The sequence below is a fragment of the Enhydra lutris genome, unplaced genomic scaffold (assembly GCF_002288905.1).
Source record: "Enhydra lutris kenyoni isolate GAN:26980312 unplaced genomic scaffold, ASM228890v2 scaffoldscaffold38, whole genome shotgun sequence".
NCBI classification, from domain to species: Eukaryota; Metazoa; Chordata; class Mammalia; order Carnivora; family Mustelidae; genus Enhydra; species Enhydra lutris.
The window spans coordinates 6,075,648-6,094,245 of NW_019154122.1; the positions used below are offsets into that span (position 1 = coordinate 6,075,648).

Below are 18,598 nucleotides of genomic sequence, written 5' to 3' on the forward strand. Positions count from 1 at the left end.
TTTTTTTTTTTTTTTTTTTTTTTTTTTTTTATTTGACAGACAGAAATTACGAGTAGGCAGAGAGGCAGAGGGGGAAGCAGGCTCCCTGCTGAGCAGAGAGCCCAATGCAGGGCTCGATCTCAGGGTCCTGGGATCGTGACCTGAGCTGAAGGCAGAGGCTTAACCCACTGAGCCACCCAGGCGCCCCATGGGAAAGGGGCTCATTATGAGTAACAAGATCCCCTGGGCGCCTGGGTGGCTCTGAAGTGACTTCAGGAACGGAGGCCAGGAGGCCGGCAGAAGATGGTCCCAAGGTAGCTCAGGAGATTCCAGAGGTTTGGGGAGCCATGAGTCAGGAACCGTGGACCGAGATCAGTAAATGTAAGGAGTGTGTTTTGCTCATCTGAATGAATGTGTATATTTCTTACGGGTCAGGATGTCCCCGCTCCCACGTGCCTCTCACCGGTCTTCTGCTTTGGTGTCCTTACTGCCCCATGTCCAAGGTGTCCTCTCCACATATGTCTCAGGTGAGCTGCGAGCTGGTTCCCCCAGAGCAGACTCATCTTACTTTCCGGTTCAGGTGCCCTTCAGACGCTCCTACATGTCTGCATGTAGGAGCCCTGACAGCCCCGTCCCAAGGGGTAGCCTTTGCCTGGTGCCCATGCCGCACGTTGCGGTGTCTCCATGGGAAGGGAGGAGAAGGCACAGACCCAGGAACATCTGGTGTCCCCGAAGTCAGCCGTGGCCGCAGCACCGTGCCCTGGAGAGCACCCTCCAGGGGACGCTCCCCAGGCCAGTCATGTATGACCTCCCTGTGGTGCCTTTGGACAGCAGATACCCTTTTATTTTTAAGAGTGTACTTATTTATTTGACAGAGAGCACAAGCAGGGGGAGGGGCAGAGGCAGAGAGAGAAGCAGACTCCCTGCTGAGCAGGAAGCCCAACATGGGGCTCCATCCCAGAACCCTGGGATCATGACCCGAGCTGAAGGCAGACACCTAACCGACTGAGCCACTCAGGCACCCTGAGCAGATACCTTCTTTTTTCTCTTTTTTTTTTTTTTAAGATTTGAGTTATTTATTTGACAGAGAGATCACGAGTAGGCAGAGAGAGAGAAGAAGCACAGACAGAGAAGAAGCAGGCTCCCTGCTGAGTAGAGAGCCCAATATGGGGCTTGATCCCAGGACCCTGAGATCATGACCTGAGCCAAAGGCAGAGGCTTTAACCCACTGAGCCACCCAGGTGCCCCATGAGCTGTTTAAATGTAAAAACTCAGTACTTTTAATACCTGCATTTGATAGATTAGATGGTGAAAAGGATGAATTTGGTGACTCGGGCGGGTCTGTAGCCTAGTCATGGGAGCGTGGCATGCATTCAGTGAGCGCAGAGCAGGTGTTTTGTCCGCGAGCCTGGGGTGCCTGTCGGAGCCTTGGACTCTGTGCGAAGCCTCCGCGCCTCTGCCGAGTCAGAGTGGCCCGGAGCCACCAGGGATCTTGGGGGTCCCCGTCACTGGCCCCCCATGCAGGGCTGTCCCCACTCCTCCCGGATCCAAGGCTGGTGCTCACTGGGGCAGAGCCCATCATTCTGTGTGGACACAGGTCCTTGGCCTCCAGGGACCACTGGCCGGGGAGGACAGCCGAGCCCTCAGGCCATGAGCTCTACCACCGCCCACCTCCCCCACACCCTGCTACCCGGGCCCCAGTGGGAAATCCTAAATCCATATTCAGAGATGGCTTCCTGCCCCACTTAGCGTTCCCAGCTATTTACAATTCCATCAGTTGACGGAGACCCGGACAAATACTTAATCCTCAGCCTTCCTGGTAGTTTCAGTCAGAGCCACCAGCCCACGGCCAGGGTCAGGTCCGGCTCACCGGAAGCAGCACCTCCTGCCGAGCCCCGTGGGCCTGTTTGGACCACCTGGTGCTCTTGGGCTTTGATGAGGAAGTTCATGCTTCTGTCATCATCCTAACGGCCAGTCCCGTAACTCATCTGAGGTGCATTAGTGCTGGGCTGCTTTCCAAGGTACGTAGCTGTGAGAGGAGAGGCAGGGCAGCGGCGGGGAGACCGGTCTTGGTTAATGATGTAGGGCTTTGGGGCAGACAGGCAGTGCGAGTTGTGGGATTAACCATGTGTCCCAGGTTCACCTTGGGGAAACGTCTGGTTACTTTGGGTGGGAGACGAAGGGCTTCCAGGCAAGTTGAGCAGACCGGTGACAGTGAGTGAACATGTGTGGGGCAGGGGGAGGTCTCCGTGCTTTGATGTAAGCAAGGTAGTGTCGCCTTTCCCCTGTGATAGTGAGGAGACCAGCATTTGAGCCCTGAAGTGATTTCCTCATGGTGATTTATTCACTTGGAGGCAGAGCCACGATTTGAACCCAGATTTGTCTGTCTAGGAAAAAAAAAATTGGGCTTCGTCCTGCCACACATTGTTCTGCTCTTTGTCCCATGCCTGGCATTTGGTAGGTGACTGAAGGTTTGCACAGAACTGTGCGGAGCAGTCCGCTCAGTGTGGCCAGGACACCCCCACCCACACCCCCACCCCCATGGGCACCCCTCCACCTCCAGCCGTGCCCTGGGAACAGACACCCTGAGTTGGGGGAGTCTTGTGGAGGGACAGGCCTCGCTGGGGGGACAGCAACCCCAGCCACGGGGTGCCTCCTCCACTGGACTTTCAGTAAAGTCGATTTTTCTCTCAGAGGTAAGTTGGCCACATGAGACAACGCTCACCACCAGAGGTGCTGGGGCTTCTTAAGATGTTTAGTCAGGGGACGCCTGGGTGGCTCAGTCATTAAGCCTCTGCCTTCAGCTCGGGTCATGATCCGGGGATCCTGGGCTCAAGCCCTGCATCAGGCTCCCTGCTCAGTGGGGAGCCTGCTTCTCCCTCTCCCTCTACTTGTGTTTCTCTCTCGCTGTCTCTCTCTGTGTCAAATAAATAAATAAATCTTTAAAAAAAGAAAGATGTTTAGTCGGTTGAACAATCTGATTAGATTTCTGTTTTCAGAAAATGGCTCTGTGGGGTGGCATGGGGGAAAGTTGGCAGGGGGAGGGAACTGTTAGAGTCCTCCAGGAGCGAGGTGACTCGGGCCAGATGGAGGCGGCCTGGGAGGGCTGGAGGGGGCAAGCCTGGAGCCAGGAGGTCAGTACGTGAGCTGGTGTTGGCCTCAAGGAGGAGAAGGGTAAGGCAGGAGGGGAGGGGACAGGGCAGGAGACATTTTGAGGTAGGGCGGGCGTGGCGTGGGTGGCCCTCCACCATGTGAGCGGTGGGATCAGACGCGGCTTCCTCATTTGAGCTCGTCCCAACGTCCCAACGAGCGGTGCTCGCAGCAACCAGACCCGGGCTCTCCCTCTGGCAGGTAGGCCTCAGCACAGCCACACACTGCTGCCTCGCGTGTGTCTGGAAGGAAGGACCCACGCCAGCAGGCACCAACCCTGCAACCGGCCTGGCCCGTGGTCAGGAGACTGCTCCACAGAGGCCCTCCTGGGTGGTTCCCTCCACTTTCCTCTTCCCCACACCCCAGCCTCCCCAGCTGTCCCTCCCCCGCTTCCGCTTCGGAGGCTTTGTCCCTGGCCCTCTCTCATCTCATGAGGTGGCTGTGAGTGTAAGGGTGGGACGTGGGGAGCTTTCTGTAAATTGTTGGTAAATTTAGGGCACCTGGGTGGCTCAGTTAAGCATCTGCTTTCGGCTCACGTCATGATCCCAGGGTCCGGGGATCGAGCCCGGCTTCAGGCTCCTTGCTCAGCGGTGAGCCTGCTTCTCTGTCTCCCTCTGCCTGCTGCGCCCCCTGTTTGTGTTCTGTCAAGTAAATCTTTTACGTAAATAAATTTTGGTAAATGTAACAGTGACCTGGGAATTAAGCCACATGTCCCTCTGGTCGCGATCCCCAGGCTGCAGCGGCGTCCCCGGGGGCTCAGACCGGGTGCACCCCGGCCTGTGCACCCTCCGCACACTCACCCATCACCGCCCCTTTGGCCCTTTCTTCCCTCCACCCCTACCTAGCGACGTCTCCCTTAGGGATGTCGGCTGGAAGGCAGGTAACTGAGGTGTTTGGGCAGATCGGGGTGGCCGGGGAGGAAGGGGGCGCAGCGGTCTTTGTGGGAGCTCCTCACAGCCAAATCCTGTAGTCCTTCCAGGGGAGGAGGGCGGAAGGTGCCCACGGGCGCCGTGCCACCCGGCCCAGTGGGAACGCTGTGGAGCAAGTAACAGATGTTGCAAGCCAAGTACCAACACGTTGAAAAGGAAGTTGCGCTGAGAGGTCACTTCTCCTGTGTGACAGCTGGAGACTCGGGAAGGAGGCAAAGGCCGTAAATCTCTGGAAGGAGATCCGAGACTTCCGATCTGGGGATGGGCCGTGCAGATGTTCGTTTGACATTTTTTTTTTCAGATTCTAAATATTTAGAAACGAAGGTGGAATGTTCTGTCGAGTTGGGGGATCAGGCCAGTCCTTGGCCGGCTGAGCTCTCTCTGCCTGCTCCAGTGTACACTCCCCGTGACAGAGAGACTCCCGCAGGGCCACCTGCCCGTGTGTCATGGCAGGGAAATGCTCTTTGACTCGAGCTTGGCGCTCGGTTTGGCCAGCCCGGGCGGCACGTTCTGGTATGGGGAGGAGGCCCACGGCCCTCTTCCAGATGTGGGGGAGCGGGGCCTAGGGCCCAGGGAGTGCTTTTCTGCTGGGGGAGGCACAGCTGCAGCCGGCTCCTTGTGTGCCGGGAGGTGGCCTGCGCAGGGATGAAGGCCGAGAGCCTTCTAGGAACAGTCAGGCCGGAGAGGAAGGCACTGGAGATGCGGAGAGGGGGGCCCTGAGGGGGAGGGAGGGGGCTGAGGCAGGGATGGTTACTGTTCTGAATTTCCGAGCTCTGGATCGTGGTTTGTCTTTGATTTTTCTGGTAAAGGATGTACATGGGTGTGAGCAGAGAGGTCTCGTGCAAGAAAACAAGTTTCAGAATTGTCGAGACCTGGTTCAGTGCTAGCCTGCTCCCTTCCCAGCTGTGTGACCTGGACCATCTACTTCCCTTCTCCAAAACTCTGCATTTTCACCATCAGGCTAATTATGCCTATTCAGAGACAGTCGCAGAGAAGGTCCGCCTGGACTCCTGGTCCACGCTCAGTCAGTCAGAGCTGCTTGTGCTGCTTCCCCGTCTGCTTCACAAGCAGAGACTTTCCCGTCTTCTAGAATATATGTAGTTTTAGGCTCAGTTAAAATTTCCCTGGATTAGGCAAACCGAACCTTCCTTGAGAGTCTGTCTGACCACTGTCTTCGGACTTGACAGCAGGCTAAGTCCTGGCCCCCAGGCCAACTCTTCCTAGAGCACAGGTCAGTAACCAAGAGGACAGGACGGGAGGAGCCCAGGAATGGAGCTGCCGTCCCACCGGGCTCTGTCCTCGGCGTCGTGCGAGTAGTACCTCCTTCAGCAGAAAGCAGAGGCCTAGGCAGGCCGAGGCCCTCAGCCCTTGGGCTCCAGAGCAGGAGCCATGGCGCCAGGGCTGGCTTCCCCCACCCTCTGGGCCGTGCCTGCTGGGAAGTGCTGCAGAGCCAGGGGAGGGACTGTGCCCCCCTTCTGAGGAAGAGGGCCTGCTTTCCAAACACTTGCTGTGTCCTTCCTGTCTCCAGGCCACAGAGAGAAGGAGAGGGAGGTGCTTGATGGGGATAGACGGGCTGGGCTCTGACTTCAGACATGGTTGGAACCACCTTGTGGAACATCTGTGCGGCCACAGCACATAAAAATGTTTTTCTCTGGCAGCCACTTTTATAAGGATGTAATAATATATGCATTGCAAAAATAGGCCTATTTTTGGTGGGTCAGCATTTCCAGCAGGCTGGTCCTGACCAGGTGTGGAGGGAGTCAGCAGGGGTGCCTGGGAGGGGGCCACAGAAACGTCAGTGTGTGCCAAGGCCTCAGCCCGCACCCCAGCCCACGTCTTCCTTCCCTTCCCTGGTCCCTGCCAGGTCTTGCCTTGGGTTCAGACCCCCTGCCTCGAGCTTAGGGACCCCTGCTTCCCTCCCAGGGAGTCTATCTGCTCCCAGAGGAGACCAAGTGTCCTTACCTTTCCCCCGTCCATCCCCACACCCACCCCAGACCTCTTCTACCTTCGGGCAACGGGTGGTTTCACCACGTCGATTCATTAGAAAGTTGATTCTGGAGCACAAAGACGATACCCAAGAGGTTGAATTGCTGTGTGACTTGACCTACCCTGATGGCCCGGACCCCTTTGCCAGCAGCCTGGACCTCACTTTGGGCTGTGGAGTCCTCACTTAAAATGGGGCCCTCGGTGGGGACCTGGTTGGTGTAGTCAGGTGGGTGTCCGACTCTTGGTTTTGGTTCAGGCAGTGATCTCAGGGTCGTGGGATTGAGCCCCATGTCGGGCTCTGCACTCAGCGCAGGGTCTGCTTAGGATTCTCGCTCCCTCTGCCTCTGCCCCTTCCACTCACGTGTGTGCACGCTTTCTCTCTTTCAAATAAATGTTTAAAAAACGAAAGAAAAACAAAGTGGGCCCCTGTGAGCTCAGAGGCTCATCGCTTCCCTGAGATTGCCAGGAGCCTGGCCCCCTGCACTGAGCTGGGGAAGGTGAGGGACGTCTCATCGTGGGAGGACATGATTTGTCTGGGTCCCACCCCCCAGGCTTCTCCCTGCCCAGAGGAGCAGCTTCTCTGAGCTGCCCTCTATCTGGGCACAGGAACCATTTCCAAGGCGGGAGGGGGGAAAAGCACCTACTCCAAGTGTGTTGGTAGCCAGAAATCCCTTTTGAAAGTGCGTAGATGAAGGGGCACCTGGGTGGTTCAGTGGGTTGAGCCTCTGCCTTTGGCTCGGGTCATGGTCTCAGGGTCCTGGGATCAAGCCCCGTGTCGGGCTTTCTGCTCAGCAGGGAGCCTGCTTCCCCCTCCCCCTCTGCCTGCCTCTCTGCCTACTTGTGATCTCTGTCAAATAAATAAATAGAATCTTTTTTTAATTATTAATTAATTAATTAATTAATAAAAGTGGGTAGGTGGAGCCCCGTCCTTCCTCCTGAGCGTGCGCCAGCTTTTGTCCAGCGTGCACGCACTCTGCCTGTCTCAGCTGCAGGGTTTGGCTAAGGGCACGTGTTCCAGCAGCTCTGGGTGGGGGTTTAGGAGACCTGAAGTGATGCGGAGTAGCTGTCGCTTCTGAGTTCAGGAGCTCTCACGCTGTTTGGTAGGGACCCAGGTAGTCTCTGAGGGTCAAGACTTCCCAGGATCGCTGGTCCAGGGGCGCGGAGGCAGGGCACATGGCCCATTCTTGCCCATTTCTTGAGGTCAGAGTGTTCGGACCTTTGCAGCTTTGCCCTGGGTCTCTTCCAGCCTGGCCTCTAAACCGAGTCCGGCCCTGCAGGTGCGGCTGTGCCAGGCCAGTACTTCCCGAGGGCCAGAGCCCCCCGCTGCAGCACCGTCGTGGGACGCCACCCCCGACCGGCTCTGGCACCAGTCCTGTCCCCAACACTGTGGCCGCACAGCACATGGTTTTCACGCTTGCGAGCCCCTCAGAACCATGAGTGTCTTCACAGGACTTGGTTCCCATTTTTTACTCGGTGGGAGTCACGTCTGAGCCCAAGAGAGCGATTCGCACTCCCCTCAGCCCACCGAGGCAGGAAGAGCAAACGTGCTGTGCCCCGGGCAGATGACCCCTTTGAGCTTCCATGTCCTTGGGTTGAGAACAGAGTTCTTCTAGAGACTGAGTAGAACAGGCGACTCTGTGCTTGGCCATGCTCCATGGTAGCCCACGTTCCTGGGCTCCTACTTGGACCCTCGCTGCTGTCACTAGGACGCTGAGAAGGCTCACGGCTGTGCCTCCTCCAAGTTCCACACAGGCAGGCTGGCTCAGGGCCAGGAAGGAAGCCTAAAGGACAGCAAAGGGACAGCAAAGAGGCCTCCCCGGGGACCCAGCATCCCAGCCATGGCCGCGGGGGACTAGGTGGGAACCTGCCAGTGTGTGACCCCTAGAGGTGTTCTCTGCTTCCAGCATCCCCATCAGGATAGGAAATTAGGGCTTCTTGTGGGATTTGTCCACGACGAGCCCATGTGGATTCCTAGATTAGCGATAGCTGATTTTAGATGTGCTGACAGATGAGTTTAAACAGTCCCGTCAAAACTTGTGTGAGTCAAACTGTCAGACCCATGTTTAAATTCTGCCTCTCATCTTCCTCGTTTTGTGAAAGTGGGGTCAGCCTCCGCCCTCAGGCGTTCGGCCCCTCCTGGGCACGCGGTCCTTTTTCAGGGATGGCTGATGGCTCCATGGAATTGGACGTGTCCAGCCCTGGGAACCTGATTAGTGAGAGTGACTTGGGTCTCTCCTGCCATCTGCTCGCCCATTTGGGGCCTCATCTCACTCTTAACTGGGTCTTTTCTACCGTTTATGGCCTGACGATCATTCTCCCTGATGGAGAAGAGAAGTCAAGACAGGTGAGAAGCAGCAGCAAAGCCTTGAGGCTCTGAGCCATGGCCACGCTCCCCAAGTAGCCGCGGGGGTCTCCAGCCTCTGAAGCCCGTTCACTGGCCCATCTCGGCCAGGACTCGCTCTCTGCGTGTCCGAAGCCCTTCCAAGCTCTGGCCGTCCAGACACCGCTGTTCCTAGCTCTTTGTCCCGTCTCGTGATGACCTGTTTCAGCGTCAGTGTTTTATTTCAACGACAGTTCCGTTCCGTAACTGAGCATTCTTGTGCTCACCGCTCTCCTGGGTGCCCCTCGAGGTGTCGACAGGGGAACCTCTCCCTAAGGGAGCGACCTGTCCCGTGAGGGAAATAAGGCTGATGCAGAGGGAGAGGTGGGGGGTCCCGCAGCTCCTGCATAAGGGCACAGGTCAGGGATCCTGTCCCTCTCCCCCCACCCTACCTGCTGCCTCCTATTAGTACTTTCAGTAAAACTTTATCAGAATTTTAATAGTTATGATTATTGGGTCAGACCAAACCCTGCTCGGCTTGCTGGGTCCCACTCGGTCCCAGGCTAGGCATCTGGGTTCAGATTCTGCTCTTCCGGCCACTCCCGGGCCCACAGCCAGCCCAGGAGACTGTGCAGTAAGAAGACTCTGGCCTTGGTTCTGCCCTCGCTGCCTGCGGCACCTCCTAGCCAAACTTCAGTCCCCCCAACCCGCCCCCCTGCTCTTTCCGGGCTGCTGGACCCTCCCTCTGAAGCCGCCATCGCAGGGCAGTGGAGGCATGGTGGAAGCTCCCCTGCATCCCTAGCCAGTGCCCTGCCAGCGTGTCCCTTGTGCCCTCCCTGCAGCGGCCCTGGTACTGGGAGGGTCTTGCTCCCAGCAGGGCAGCAGCAGAAGACCCTCTGCCAGGAGTGGGACCTCTGGGTCTCTGCCGGCTGAGCTATTTAGGCCCTAAAGCTGCAGTCCCGCGTGCTTGGGTCCCCCAGCTGGAAAGGTGGCCTTGTACCACCCACAGCTGGCTCTGCGGCTGGCAGCAGGAGCAACAGGCTCTTGGTACACCCCAAGAGCGCATGGTGCTGGAGGCAGAGGCTGCCCTTCGCAGGCAGTGCCCGGCCCTCTGACGTGGAGGAATGCTCTTCTCTTTTGCAGATGGAGAAAGATGAGACCGTGAGCGACTGCTCCCCGCACATAGCCAATATCGGACGCCTGGTAGAGGTGAGTGGGCCTTGGGGCTCGGGTCACTGCTGCAGTGCGGGCCATGCTGCCGCTGAGGCCTGGGTGCGGCCTGCTGGCCTTGTGCCTGACCGCTTCCAGCCCTGTGGCAGCCCGCGGCGCCTGTCACCTTTGTCGTGCTTCTCGGGTTTTACTCTGTTGCCCTGGGCTCATGCTCTGAGCCTTCTGAGGGGCATGCAAACAGGCCTCTGCTCGTAAGCCACCCCCTCTCCTGCCCCCTCAAGGAACCCCCTCCTGCTCCTGGAAGTCTGCACTCCAAGGCCATGGGCTCAGATTGCAGTAGCCTTTGCCTTACCTTGGCCACACTCTGTGGAAGAAGGGGTGGTGTGCTTGGGCTGCACAGAAATGTGCCCGAAATTGGTGGGGGGACTTGCGGCGTGGTGATGTGGTTTAGACCGGCTCCCATCGCGGTCAGCATTGGCCTCCAGCCTCTGAGTATTGGCTTCCTGGTGCCTGAAGCCTAGGAAGCGCTCAGCATGCAAATTGGTGGGGGTGGTCCTCGGCCTCTGGGGCCCCCCCCCCCCCCCCCCCCCCCCCCCCCCCCCCGGCTCACCTGGCTTTGGCGCGGTCCTGTGCCTCCCCCCTGTGGTCGCAGTGGGGACTGCAAGGGTGGGCTGGTGGGCGGTGGGGGTGGGGGTAATGGGCCTCAGCCTCCTGTTTGCCATCCTGTCTGACTGGCATCCCTTCCCAGGATATGGAAAATAAAATCAGAAGTACGCTGAATGAGATTTACTTTGGAAAAACAAAGGACATCGTCAATGGGCTGAGGTAACGTACCCAAAAGCATAAGCTTCGGAACCAAGAGATGTGGATTAGAGTTCTAGGTGTTCGATGTGGTAGTTATGTGGCACTGGGCCTCAGGTTCCTTGTTGGTGCCCCACCCCGTGGGGTCGTTAATGCAGATTCGGAAAGGTCAGACACCTCATACGTAGACACTGGTTCCTACCCTGCTGTTTCTGTTTTCTGGGGACTCTCACTTGGACAGCCACTGGTGCCTTCATGCCTGGAGTCACCCCTCAGTCCCCTGCCGGGCCAGTCCCATCTGCAGCATCTGCCTGGACCTCCCCACGCGTGAGGGATTGCAACCCCTTGAGCGGCCTGGTCCCCAGCTGCCCCTCCCCACCCATCCTGTGCCCTCGGTTCTGTAGTGTTGGCCCAAGTGAAGGCTGAGAAGGGCTTTCTGGATCTTCAGAGTCCACGGCGGGGGGGGGGGGGGACAGAGCAGAAGGCCAGAGCCCCTTCCGGCGTGGGGGGTGGGGTCAGGAGAGGTGGCTGTGGGATGAGCACCGTTCGTCAGAGTCGGAAAACGAAGAGCTCACACGGGTCTCCTCTACAGGACCCTCATGCAGTCAGGGAGGCAGGCCTAACGCAGGGGTCAGATGGGATAGCGTCTGCCCCACCATGGTGTGAGGCCAAGGTCTCATGTGCTGCCCTCAGCATCCAGCACCCCGCCCCCACCCCGAGCCCCTTTCCCTGTGTCAGTCTCTCCTTTTGGGCCAAAAGCAGAGGTAGGGAGCTGTTCAGGGGGGCTGCCTTGATTTGCAAATTACCCCAGGAGACAAATTTCTAGTCTCCTCCTCATTAGAGTTTAAAATAGCGAGGAGCCCCCTCTGCATCTGCATCTTTCCACTTGCCCACGGGGACACGCGGTCTGGCCCCTGATAGGTTTCCCTCCCCCGCTCCTGTGGCATCGCTGTCCTGTGGTCACGGGGGGGGGCCGGCGCACTGTCCTCCAGGAGCCCCCTCCCTGCAGGGGTGGTGGGCGTGAGCACCTTCAGCTTCGAGCTCTGCGGCTCCCCTCCGTGTGCGGGGCGCTGTGACGACACCGCTCTGGCCCCGCGTCTCCAGCAGCCACCTGCTCCTCGGTGTGTCCCCCCACCCCGCCGCACTCACCTCTGACCACTCTCTGTAGATCTGTTGACGCAATCCCAGACCACCCCAAGTTTCAGCAGCTGCAGAGGGAACTTTCCCACGTGCTGACCCAGCGCCAGATCCACATCCAGCCTGATAACTAAGCCGCCACAGGTACCCTGCCTGACAGGAGTGAGCGCCCGCCCCACTAAACAGGACTCACTAGCCCGCCGCCACCCCCGGACTGGCTGTGGCCACGTGGTCCCTTAAACCACCACTAACCCCCTGTGTGTGGGCTCCTGGCCGTGGGTGGCCACGTTCACATGCCGATGCGGCCGCGTGTAACACAGACCCGCGCCACGTGTGTGCTGTGTGTGTGTGTCTTGCACTCCAGGCAGGGCTGGGTGTGGGGCAGACACGGGGTTTGGCTCTGGCTCTGGAAGAAGCCCGGTCTGGGGATTAACCCTGCCTCTCTAGCAGAAGCCGCTTGTCTGCACCACTTGGGTTGGCCGCAGAGCAGGGCTGTGTGCCCGGCCTTCTTCGAGGCCACTGCCCCAGGACAGTCTCCCCGAGCCCGTGGTCTGTGCACCCAGGGTCTCGGGCTTCCCCACCCAGCGTCCCAGAAGTCAGAGAAGCCTTCTTGGTGGGAAGTGGAATGTGGGCGGCCACGACTTTTGAAAGGGGCGTATGGCCCTGAGCCTGAGGAGAGAGCACAGAGCAGAGGTTGAAACCCCCCGGCCGGGCTTGCTGCGCCCCTCCGCCCCCCACCCCACCCCAGAGCGGCTGCTGCTGGAGCTTGGACCCGCGTAACCTGTGCCTAACACGCTGCGGCCGTCCTCGTAAACGCCTCACGCTGACGAAAGGGAAATAGTCTTGTTGAGAACAGCCGAGAACCACAACTTGAGCTTGGAAGGATACAGGTGTAGGAAAGCCGTCGGAGTCCCCAGAGGGGCTTGGAAAGCCTGTAGGGCAGGGCTGCAGAGCCCAGGGCTAGGGGATTTCTGCCCAGGGACTGGCCCCTGGGGGCCTGAGCCAGAAGAGGCTCAGCAGGATTTCCAGTGGGTCCGGAGGAGCGGGGCGGCGGGGGGTGGGGGAGCACCATTTATGGAACCGGACAAGGCTACTCTGCATCTGTGGGACCTCCGCATGTCCGTCTGGTCTCACACTGGGACCATGACATTCCTGTCACAGCAAGAGAAAACCTCCCTTTTGAGGCATGCCACGGTAGTGCAGTTTTCTTCCCAGCCCTGCCGCGTTGTGGGGGAGGTGCTTTTAAAGTCTTCTAGATCCCTGCCCTTGGTCAGTCCCGTGGCCACCACTGGAGTTTCTGGCATAAACCCGCCCCTGCAGCAGTGGGCAGCTGGCACTCCAGGGGTCCAGGACGTGTCCTTCCCACACTGGTTTGATGTGGCTTAGCAGTGACCTTTCTAAGCTCTGTCCCCTAAATGAGTTCTCGGTCCTTACACCTCCAAGCCATTCTAACCCCCGTCTCCCGTCTCTTACCTGATTCTCACTCTGGTTCTAACTCTGGAACTTTCTCCCTGGTGTGGGTTGAGGGCTGGGCACAGCTCTGCTTGGCTTCTCCCTCCAGAAGAGGCTGCACCCGCGCCGGCCAGGGAGCTGAGCGAGTTGCCACGGCCTCCCGCGGGGGGCTTTTCCTGAAGCACGAGGTGGACTGCCAGGGATGGTGCCGACCCTTCCTTTGCCACCGTAGAGCCAGGGGCCACCAGGACAGGTGTTCAGAAATGTTAGAAAATGACAGCACTCGTGAGAGTTTCTAGCAGCGTGGGGATGGTCTTGCCTGTGCCCCCTCGGAGTGTGGGGAGGCCGCTTCCTGTGCGTGTCCGGGAGTGAGTAGCCAGAACTGAGCTGGGGATGATCCTCTTCTCCTCCATACTGCTTTGTGTTACTTGACCCATTTGGGGAAGTTGAGGATTATTTTTGGGCCCCTCCTTCCCATCCCTCCTCATGGCCAGCGCACACGGAGCCTGGGATTCCCGAGGGGCCTGGTGTCCGCACTTTTCCCGCCAAACCCCTCGTGTCTGCTGCTGCAGAACAGTTGGAAAGTTTATGAGTAGTCGAGTAAGTGCTTGGTTTGTTGACATGAAGGGTCATTTGGACAGAGTGACCATTCAGGGCGTCATCAGGGGGCATTTCCCGAAGCCTTCGTGTCCTCATCTGTGAACTGGGGACACCAGGAAGACCCCCCGCTCCAGGATGCTGTGAGAGGAAAAGGAGGATGTGTGGGAAGCGCTGTGTAAACTGTCCAGCCCCATGGAGCTGGGCGGCTACTCACTTTGGGGAAGAGTGTGAACAGCCACATCGAGTGCACGCACGTCAGCCTGTCCCCATGAATCCCGGATTTGGTGGCGGTGACCCAGGGCCCCTTAGCTCAGTCCCATACTGCCTCTGGAAATCCAGGCCGGGGGAGTTTCTTGGCCAAGTTCAAGCCGATGGTGCCTGCCCTACAGGAGCCCCCCTGGACATGAACCCAGTCTGCTCAGCTGTCCAGAAGGTCTCAAATGTTCAATGGGTGAACCTCTGCCCCCCTGCACGTGGGGGGTAAGCGGCGGGCTACCTCTGCCAGGCAGGGATGTGATGAGGGGGAAGCCCAGGAGCCACCTTCTGCTTCAGGCTGACTTTGGGACCTGCACCCAGAGAAGTGATTAGGGTGCTCGTGGCTCCAGTGGGCACCCCCCGCCAGCCTGTTGCAGAGGTGAGCACCCGTCCGGGTGGGCTGTGCGCCTCCCCTGCGGGGCCTGGTGAGGGGCTAGCGGGGGCTGGTGCAGGTCTGGGGCACTGTGGCCCTCAGCCCCTCTCCGGCACCGCCCACCGTGGGGCCCAGCCCGGCACCAGCACTGCAGCGCCCTGGCCTTCGCTGCTGCCCCTGCCCAGTACATGGCCTGATGGACTCCTTTCCTCCCTGGCAGGTCTGTGCAGACTTTCGCAGACAAATCAAAGCAAGAAGCTCTTAAGAACGACCTGGTGGAGGCCTTGAAGAGAAAGCAGCAGTGTTAGAGCTCGGCTCCGTGCTACCAGGACGCGCCACACGCTCGTTAGTTTCCTTTCTTAGAGAACTCGTCTTCTGCTCCCTTCCTCGCCCCGCGCCTCCCCACCAGGTCCTGTAACACCGGCTTCACCGACCGCACGGCGCCGTCTCCCCCTGAGAATAAAGCCCAGTCAACACCCTCCGTCTCTGAAGCCTCCTTCCCACCACGTTTTGCTGTCAGAACTCTCCGTGTTTCCGCAGAGACCGTGTGTTTTCGTTTGCCCCAGCCCCCCCACATGCCCCCCACCCATTTATAGGCATAAAATACTGTCCACCTCCCCTTCCTTCCCACCTTTTTGTTACATTGGTGTAAAAAATGTAAAACAAAAAAATTTTATGAACTAACTGTGGTGTGTGAAAGAGAGAAGAAAAACTGGAAATCTGATTCCACGTGTGTTTGGGAGTAGCTTGGGGTTGGGGCTGGGGAACAGGGGACAGCTCCGGGAGAAAGGGGGTGGCGCTCCACCTTGTCCTGCACGGACTCGAACCCTGTCCCACGGAGACCACGTGGTGGGGGTGCGGGGGTGGGGCCTGCTGACTGTCCGCTCTTCTGGCCAGGTGCTTTCTTTCAATTTTTACGGAATGCAAAAGGAGTTTTTTGTTTTATTTTGTTTTTTTGTAAAGCTTAAAAAAAAAAATCTACATCTTATACTTGAGCTTCCATACTTAAAAAAAAAAAGAAAAAAAAAACAAAAAAATAAATAAACAGAAACTGGGACGCAGTTAGCACTGGCCTCGTGTTCTTTCTCACCCGCCTCCCTTCGCAAGCATCCATGGCCCCAGGCGGGAGTCGGGCAGACGCAGGTGGGACCCACACCACAGTGGTGGGACCTGATCTGTGAGCGGGGACAAGAGGGGCCCTTCCGGAGCCTGGAGCTGCCGCTCAGCTCCCCAAGTCATGCTCCAGCGCCACGTGCCCCGGAAGAGCTGGGCACCCCCACGTCATTCTGTCACTCTGGGTGTGGCCTCCCCAGACCCCTCATTTCTGCAAACACCCAGGGCGTGTGGGATGCCTGTGTGCCCCAACCCATCCTCATGGCCGGCAGGGACTGTCCCTGCTCTCCCAGCTGACACCAGGCGGCTGTGCAGCCGGTCCGGAGGGCTCACATCCTGGCTCTGGGGTGAAGCCTGCACCCAGTTGGCACCCCTGGCACAGGTGGTGGCCTCAAGAGCTTGAGGCCTCAGGGGACAAGCTGGGCTGTCCAAGGCCCTTCCACCCCTCCCCGCGGTGTCCACAAGTCAGTCCCTTGGAGCCCTTGCAGAGGGCCTTCTGGGGTCCTATTCCAAGATTCGCTGTGTCCAAACTGTCATTCATTCGCATCATGGACTAAGGAGACACTGTGTGGCGCCTCCACCACTGGGGGGAGCGGGCATCGTGGGCTGGGCCTCTGGTGCTACCTGCTGCGGACGCGACCCCTGCCCAAACCAGGGAGCTCTCGCCGGACAGACTCTTCGAGTTTCATTCCCACGGGGAGGGTTTCCTGCTCGCAGGATCCCTGGCGCAGATTTGGCCTCTGTCTTTCCAGATGCCACGGGCTCCCTTTCCTTCTCCACAGGGAGCCCCATGCATCCTCTGCGGTGGGTGTTCTCGCTCAGCAGGTGGGCTTCTCCTGGCAACCAGCGAGCCCTAAGGAGAGAGGGCTCCTGGGGGCCGGCATGGGCGCTGACCCCCAACCACACGCCCAAGGGGCTGAGACGTCTACCCCGACTTCACAGGAAGCGGGGTGGGGGGGCGGGATGTGCACCCCCCGCCCCCGCTGGCCCCACTACCCCTGGCTGGCCCCTCCCGCCTGTTTTAGAATTCCAAGAGACCATCTTTTCCTCCTGTTCTCTTGGTGATGATGCGTCTACAGCAAAAGCTTCAAAATTTTTTAAAGATTTGGTTTCATTTGAGAGAGAGAACATGAGCCGGGGAGAGGGAGGAGCAGAGGGCAAGCGGGACAAGCAGACTCCACGCTGAACCAGGAGCCCAGCGCAGGGGGCTCGATCGCGTGACCCCAACATCATGACCGGCGCTGAAACCCAGAGCCAGCTGCTTCACCTACTGAGCCCCCCCAGGCTCCCAAGGCTTCCAACTTTTTAAAAATAAAGTATGTCTCATTCCAAACTAAGTTAAATAAATGTTAAAATTACCTATCACAGGGGCACCTGGGTAGCTCAGTGGGTTAAAGCCTCTGCCTTCGGATCAGGTCATGATCCCAGGGTCCCGGGATCGAGCCCCGCATCAGGCTCTCTGCTCAGCAGGGAGCCTGCTTCTCCCTCTCTCTCTGCCCGTCTTTCTGCCTACTTGTGATCTCTGTCAAATAAATAAATAAAATCTAAAAAAAAAATTATCATAGAAGTGAAAATGCTTCATCATTATTTTCTCAATATAACTAAAATGTGTAAAACCTTCAGCAGGAAAACCAGATTACTTAATCATACCTTATCAGTTTGTTCCTTCAACCAGAACCGACCAGCTTCGCTGCCAATGTTTGGACTGAGGGCTTCATCACTGAGTTTGCAGTTCTGTCTCTGCCCTTAGCAAGCAGATGATCTATTAAACAGGTAATTTCTTGGGGCGCCTGGGTGGTTCATGTCATGACCTCAGGGTCCTGGGATCGAGGCCCACATCAGGCTCTCTGCTCAGCAGGGAGCCTTCTTCCCTCTCTCTCTGCCTGCCTCTCTGCCTGCTTGTGATCTCTGTCAAATAAGATCTTTAAAAAAAAAAAAACTTGTTTCTTTCAAACAAGTTGGTGCTATTTTTGTTTCATAAAAACATTGGTTATAATTCACATGACCAACACTCCAATTCACTGTTTAAAAAGATGAAGTTCAGAATATAAACATTAGGGCGCCTGGGTGGCTCAGTTGGTTGAGCGACTGCCTTCAGCTCAGGTCATGATCCTGGAGTCCCGGGATCGAGTCCCGCATCAGGCTCCCAGCTCCACGGGGAGTCTGCTTCTCCCTCTGACCTTCTCCTCGCTCATGCTCTCTCTCACTGTCTCTCTCTTCTCTCAAATAAATAAATAAAATGTTTAAAAAAAAAGAATATAAACATTATATAAACTCATAATTTAAAGAAATTAAGTTCCTAAAATACATTGAAATGTGGTACAAATATTTTTTAATGTTTTATTTTTAATTTTCTATCCTTACTTTGTGTCTTTCAAAATATTACTCCAGGGGCACCTGGGTGGCTCAGTCGGTGAAGCATCTGACTCTTGATTTCGGCTCGGATCCTGATCCTGAAGGATCCTGACTGTGACCTGAGGTCATGAGACTGAGCCTTGCATCAGGCTCTGAGCTCAGCAACGACTCTGCTTGTCCTTCTGCTTGTCCCTCTCCCTCTGCACCGCCCCCAACACACTAGTGTGTGCGCGCGCCCTCTCTCCCTCTCAAATAAATAAATCTTAAAAAATATTTCTGGGGCACCTGACTGGCTCCATTAAGTGTCTGCCTTTGGCTCAGGTCATGATCCCAGGGTCTTGGGATGGAGTCCTGCATTGGGCTCCCTGCCCAGTGGGGAGTGTGCTTCTCCCTCTCCTGCTCCCCCTACTTGTGCTCTCTCTCTGTCAAATAAATAAGTAATTTTTTTTAATTACTTCATAGACTCTCCTACCACTGTTCTCTACCTTTTTTATGCAATTTTTTTTTTAAGATTTCATTTATTAGAGAGAGAGAGCACAACAGAGATAGAGTGGGGAGGCAGAGGAGAAGCAGGCTCCTCGCTGAGCAGGGAGCCCAACATACGGGTCTCAAGGCTCCATCCCACGACCCTGGGATCATGACCTGAGCCAAAGGCAGACGCTTCACTGACTGAGCCACCCAGGCCCCCCGCCCCATCCCTAAGGTTTTTATTTACATAATCCCTACTCCCAACGTGGGGCTCACACAACCCCAAGATGGAGTCACAAGCTCCACGACTGAGCCAGCGGCCCACTTTGTGCAACTTTTCAAAGTAAATGCTCCGTTAGTGCTTCCTAGAACGAAGAGCCTGTGTCACATACAGCGGATCTTCGACCCGCCCAGGGAATGAACCCATTCACAGTTCCTGACGCATACTGGGCATCTGGGTCATCTGCAATGACTACAAGTGAGCAGAAATGTTGCAAGATGTAACATATC

General features: G+C 57.3%; 1 protein-coding gene across 3 annotated transcripts in view; it reads left to right on the plus strand.

Moving 5' to 3' along the window:
* Positions 1 to 15,170, plus strand: part of LOC111154622 (capping actin protein of muscle Z-line beta subunit) — a 140,159-nt gene extending 124,989 nt beyond the window's left edge. For 2 of the 3 annotated variants that reach the window (XM_022514349.1, XM_022514348.1), the window contains exons 7-9: positions 9,508 to 9,573; positions 10,283 to 10,359; positions 14,373 to 15,170. In XM_022514349.1, coding sequence (XP_022370057.1) covers positions 9,508 to 9,573; positions 10,283 to 10,359; positions 14,373 to 14,460 — 231 coding nt within the window. In that variant the 3' untranslated portion in view covers positions 14,461 to 15,170. Of the gene's footprint in view, positions 1 to 9,507; positions 9,574 to 10,282; positions 10,360 to 11,503; positions 11,617 to 14,372 lie in introns of all 3 variants that reach the window. The other variant, XM_022514347.1, reaches the window with a different exon arrangement.
* Positions 15,171 to 18,598: the final 3,428 nt, after the last annotated feature.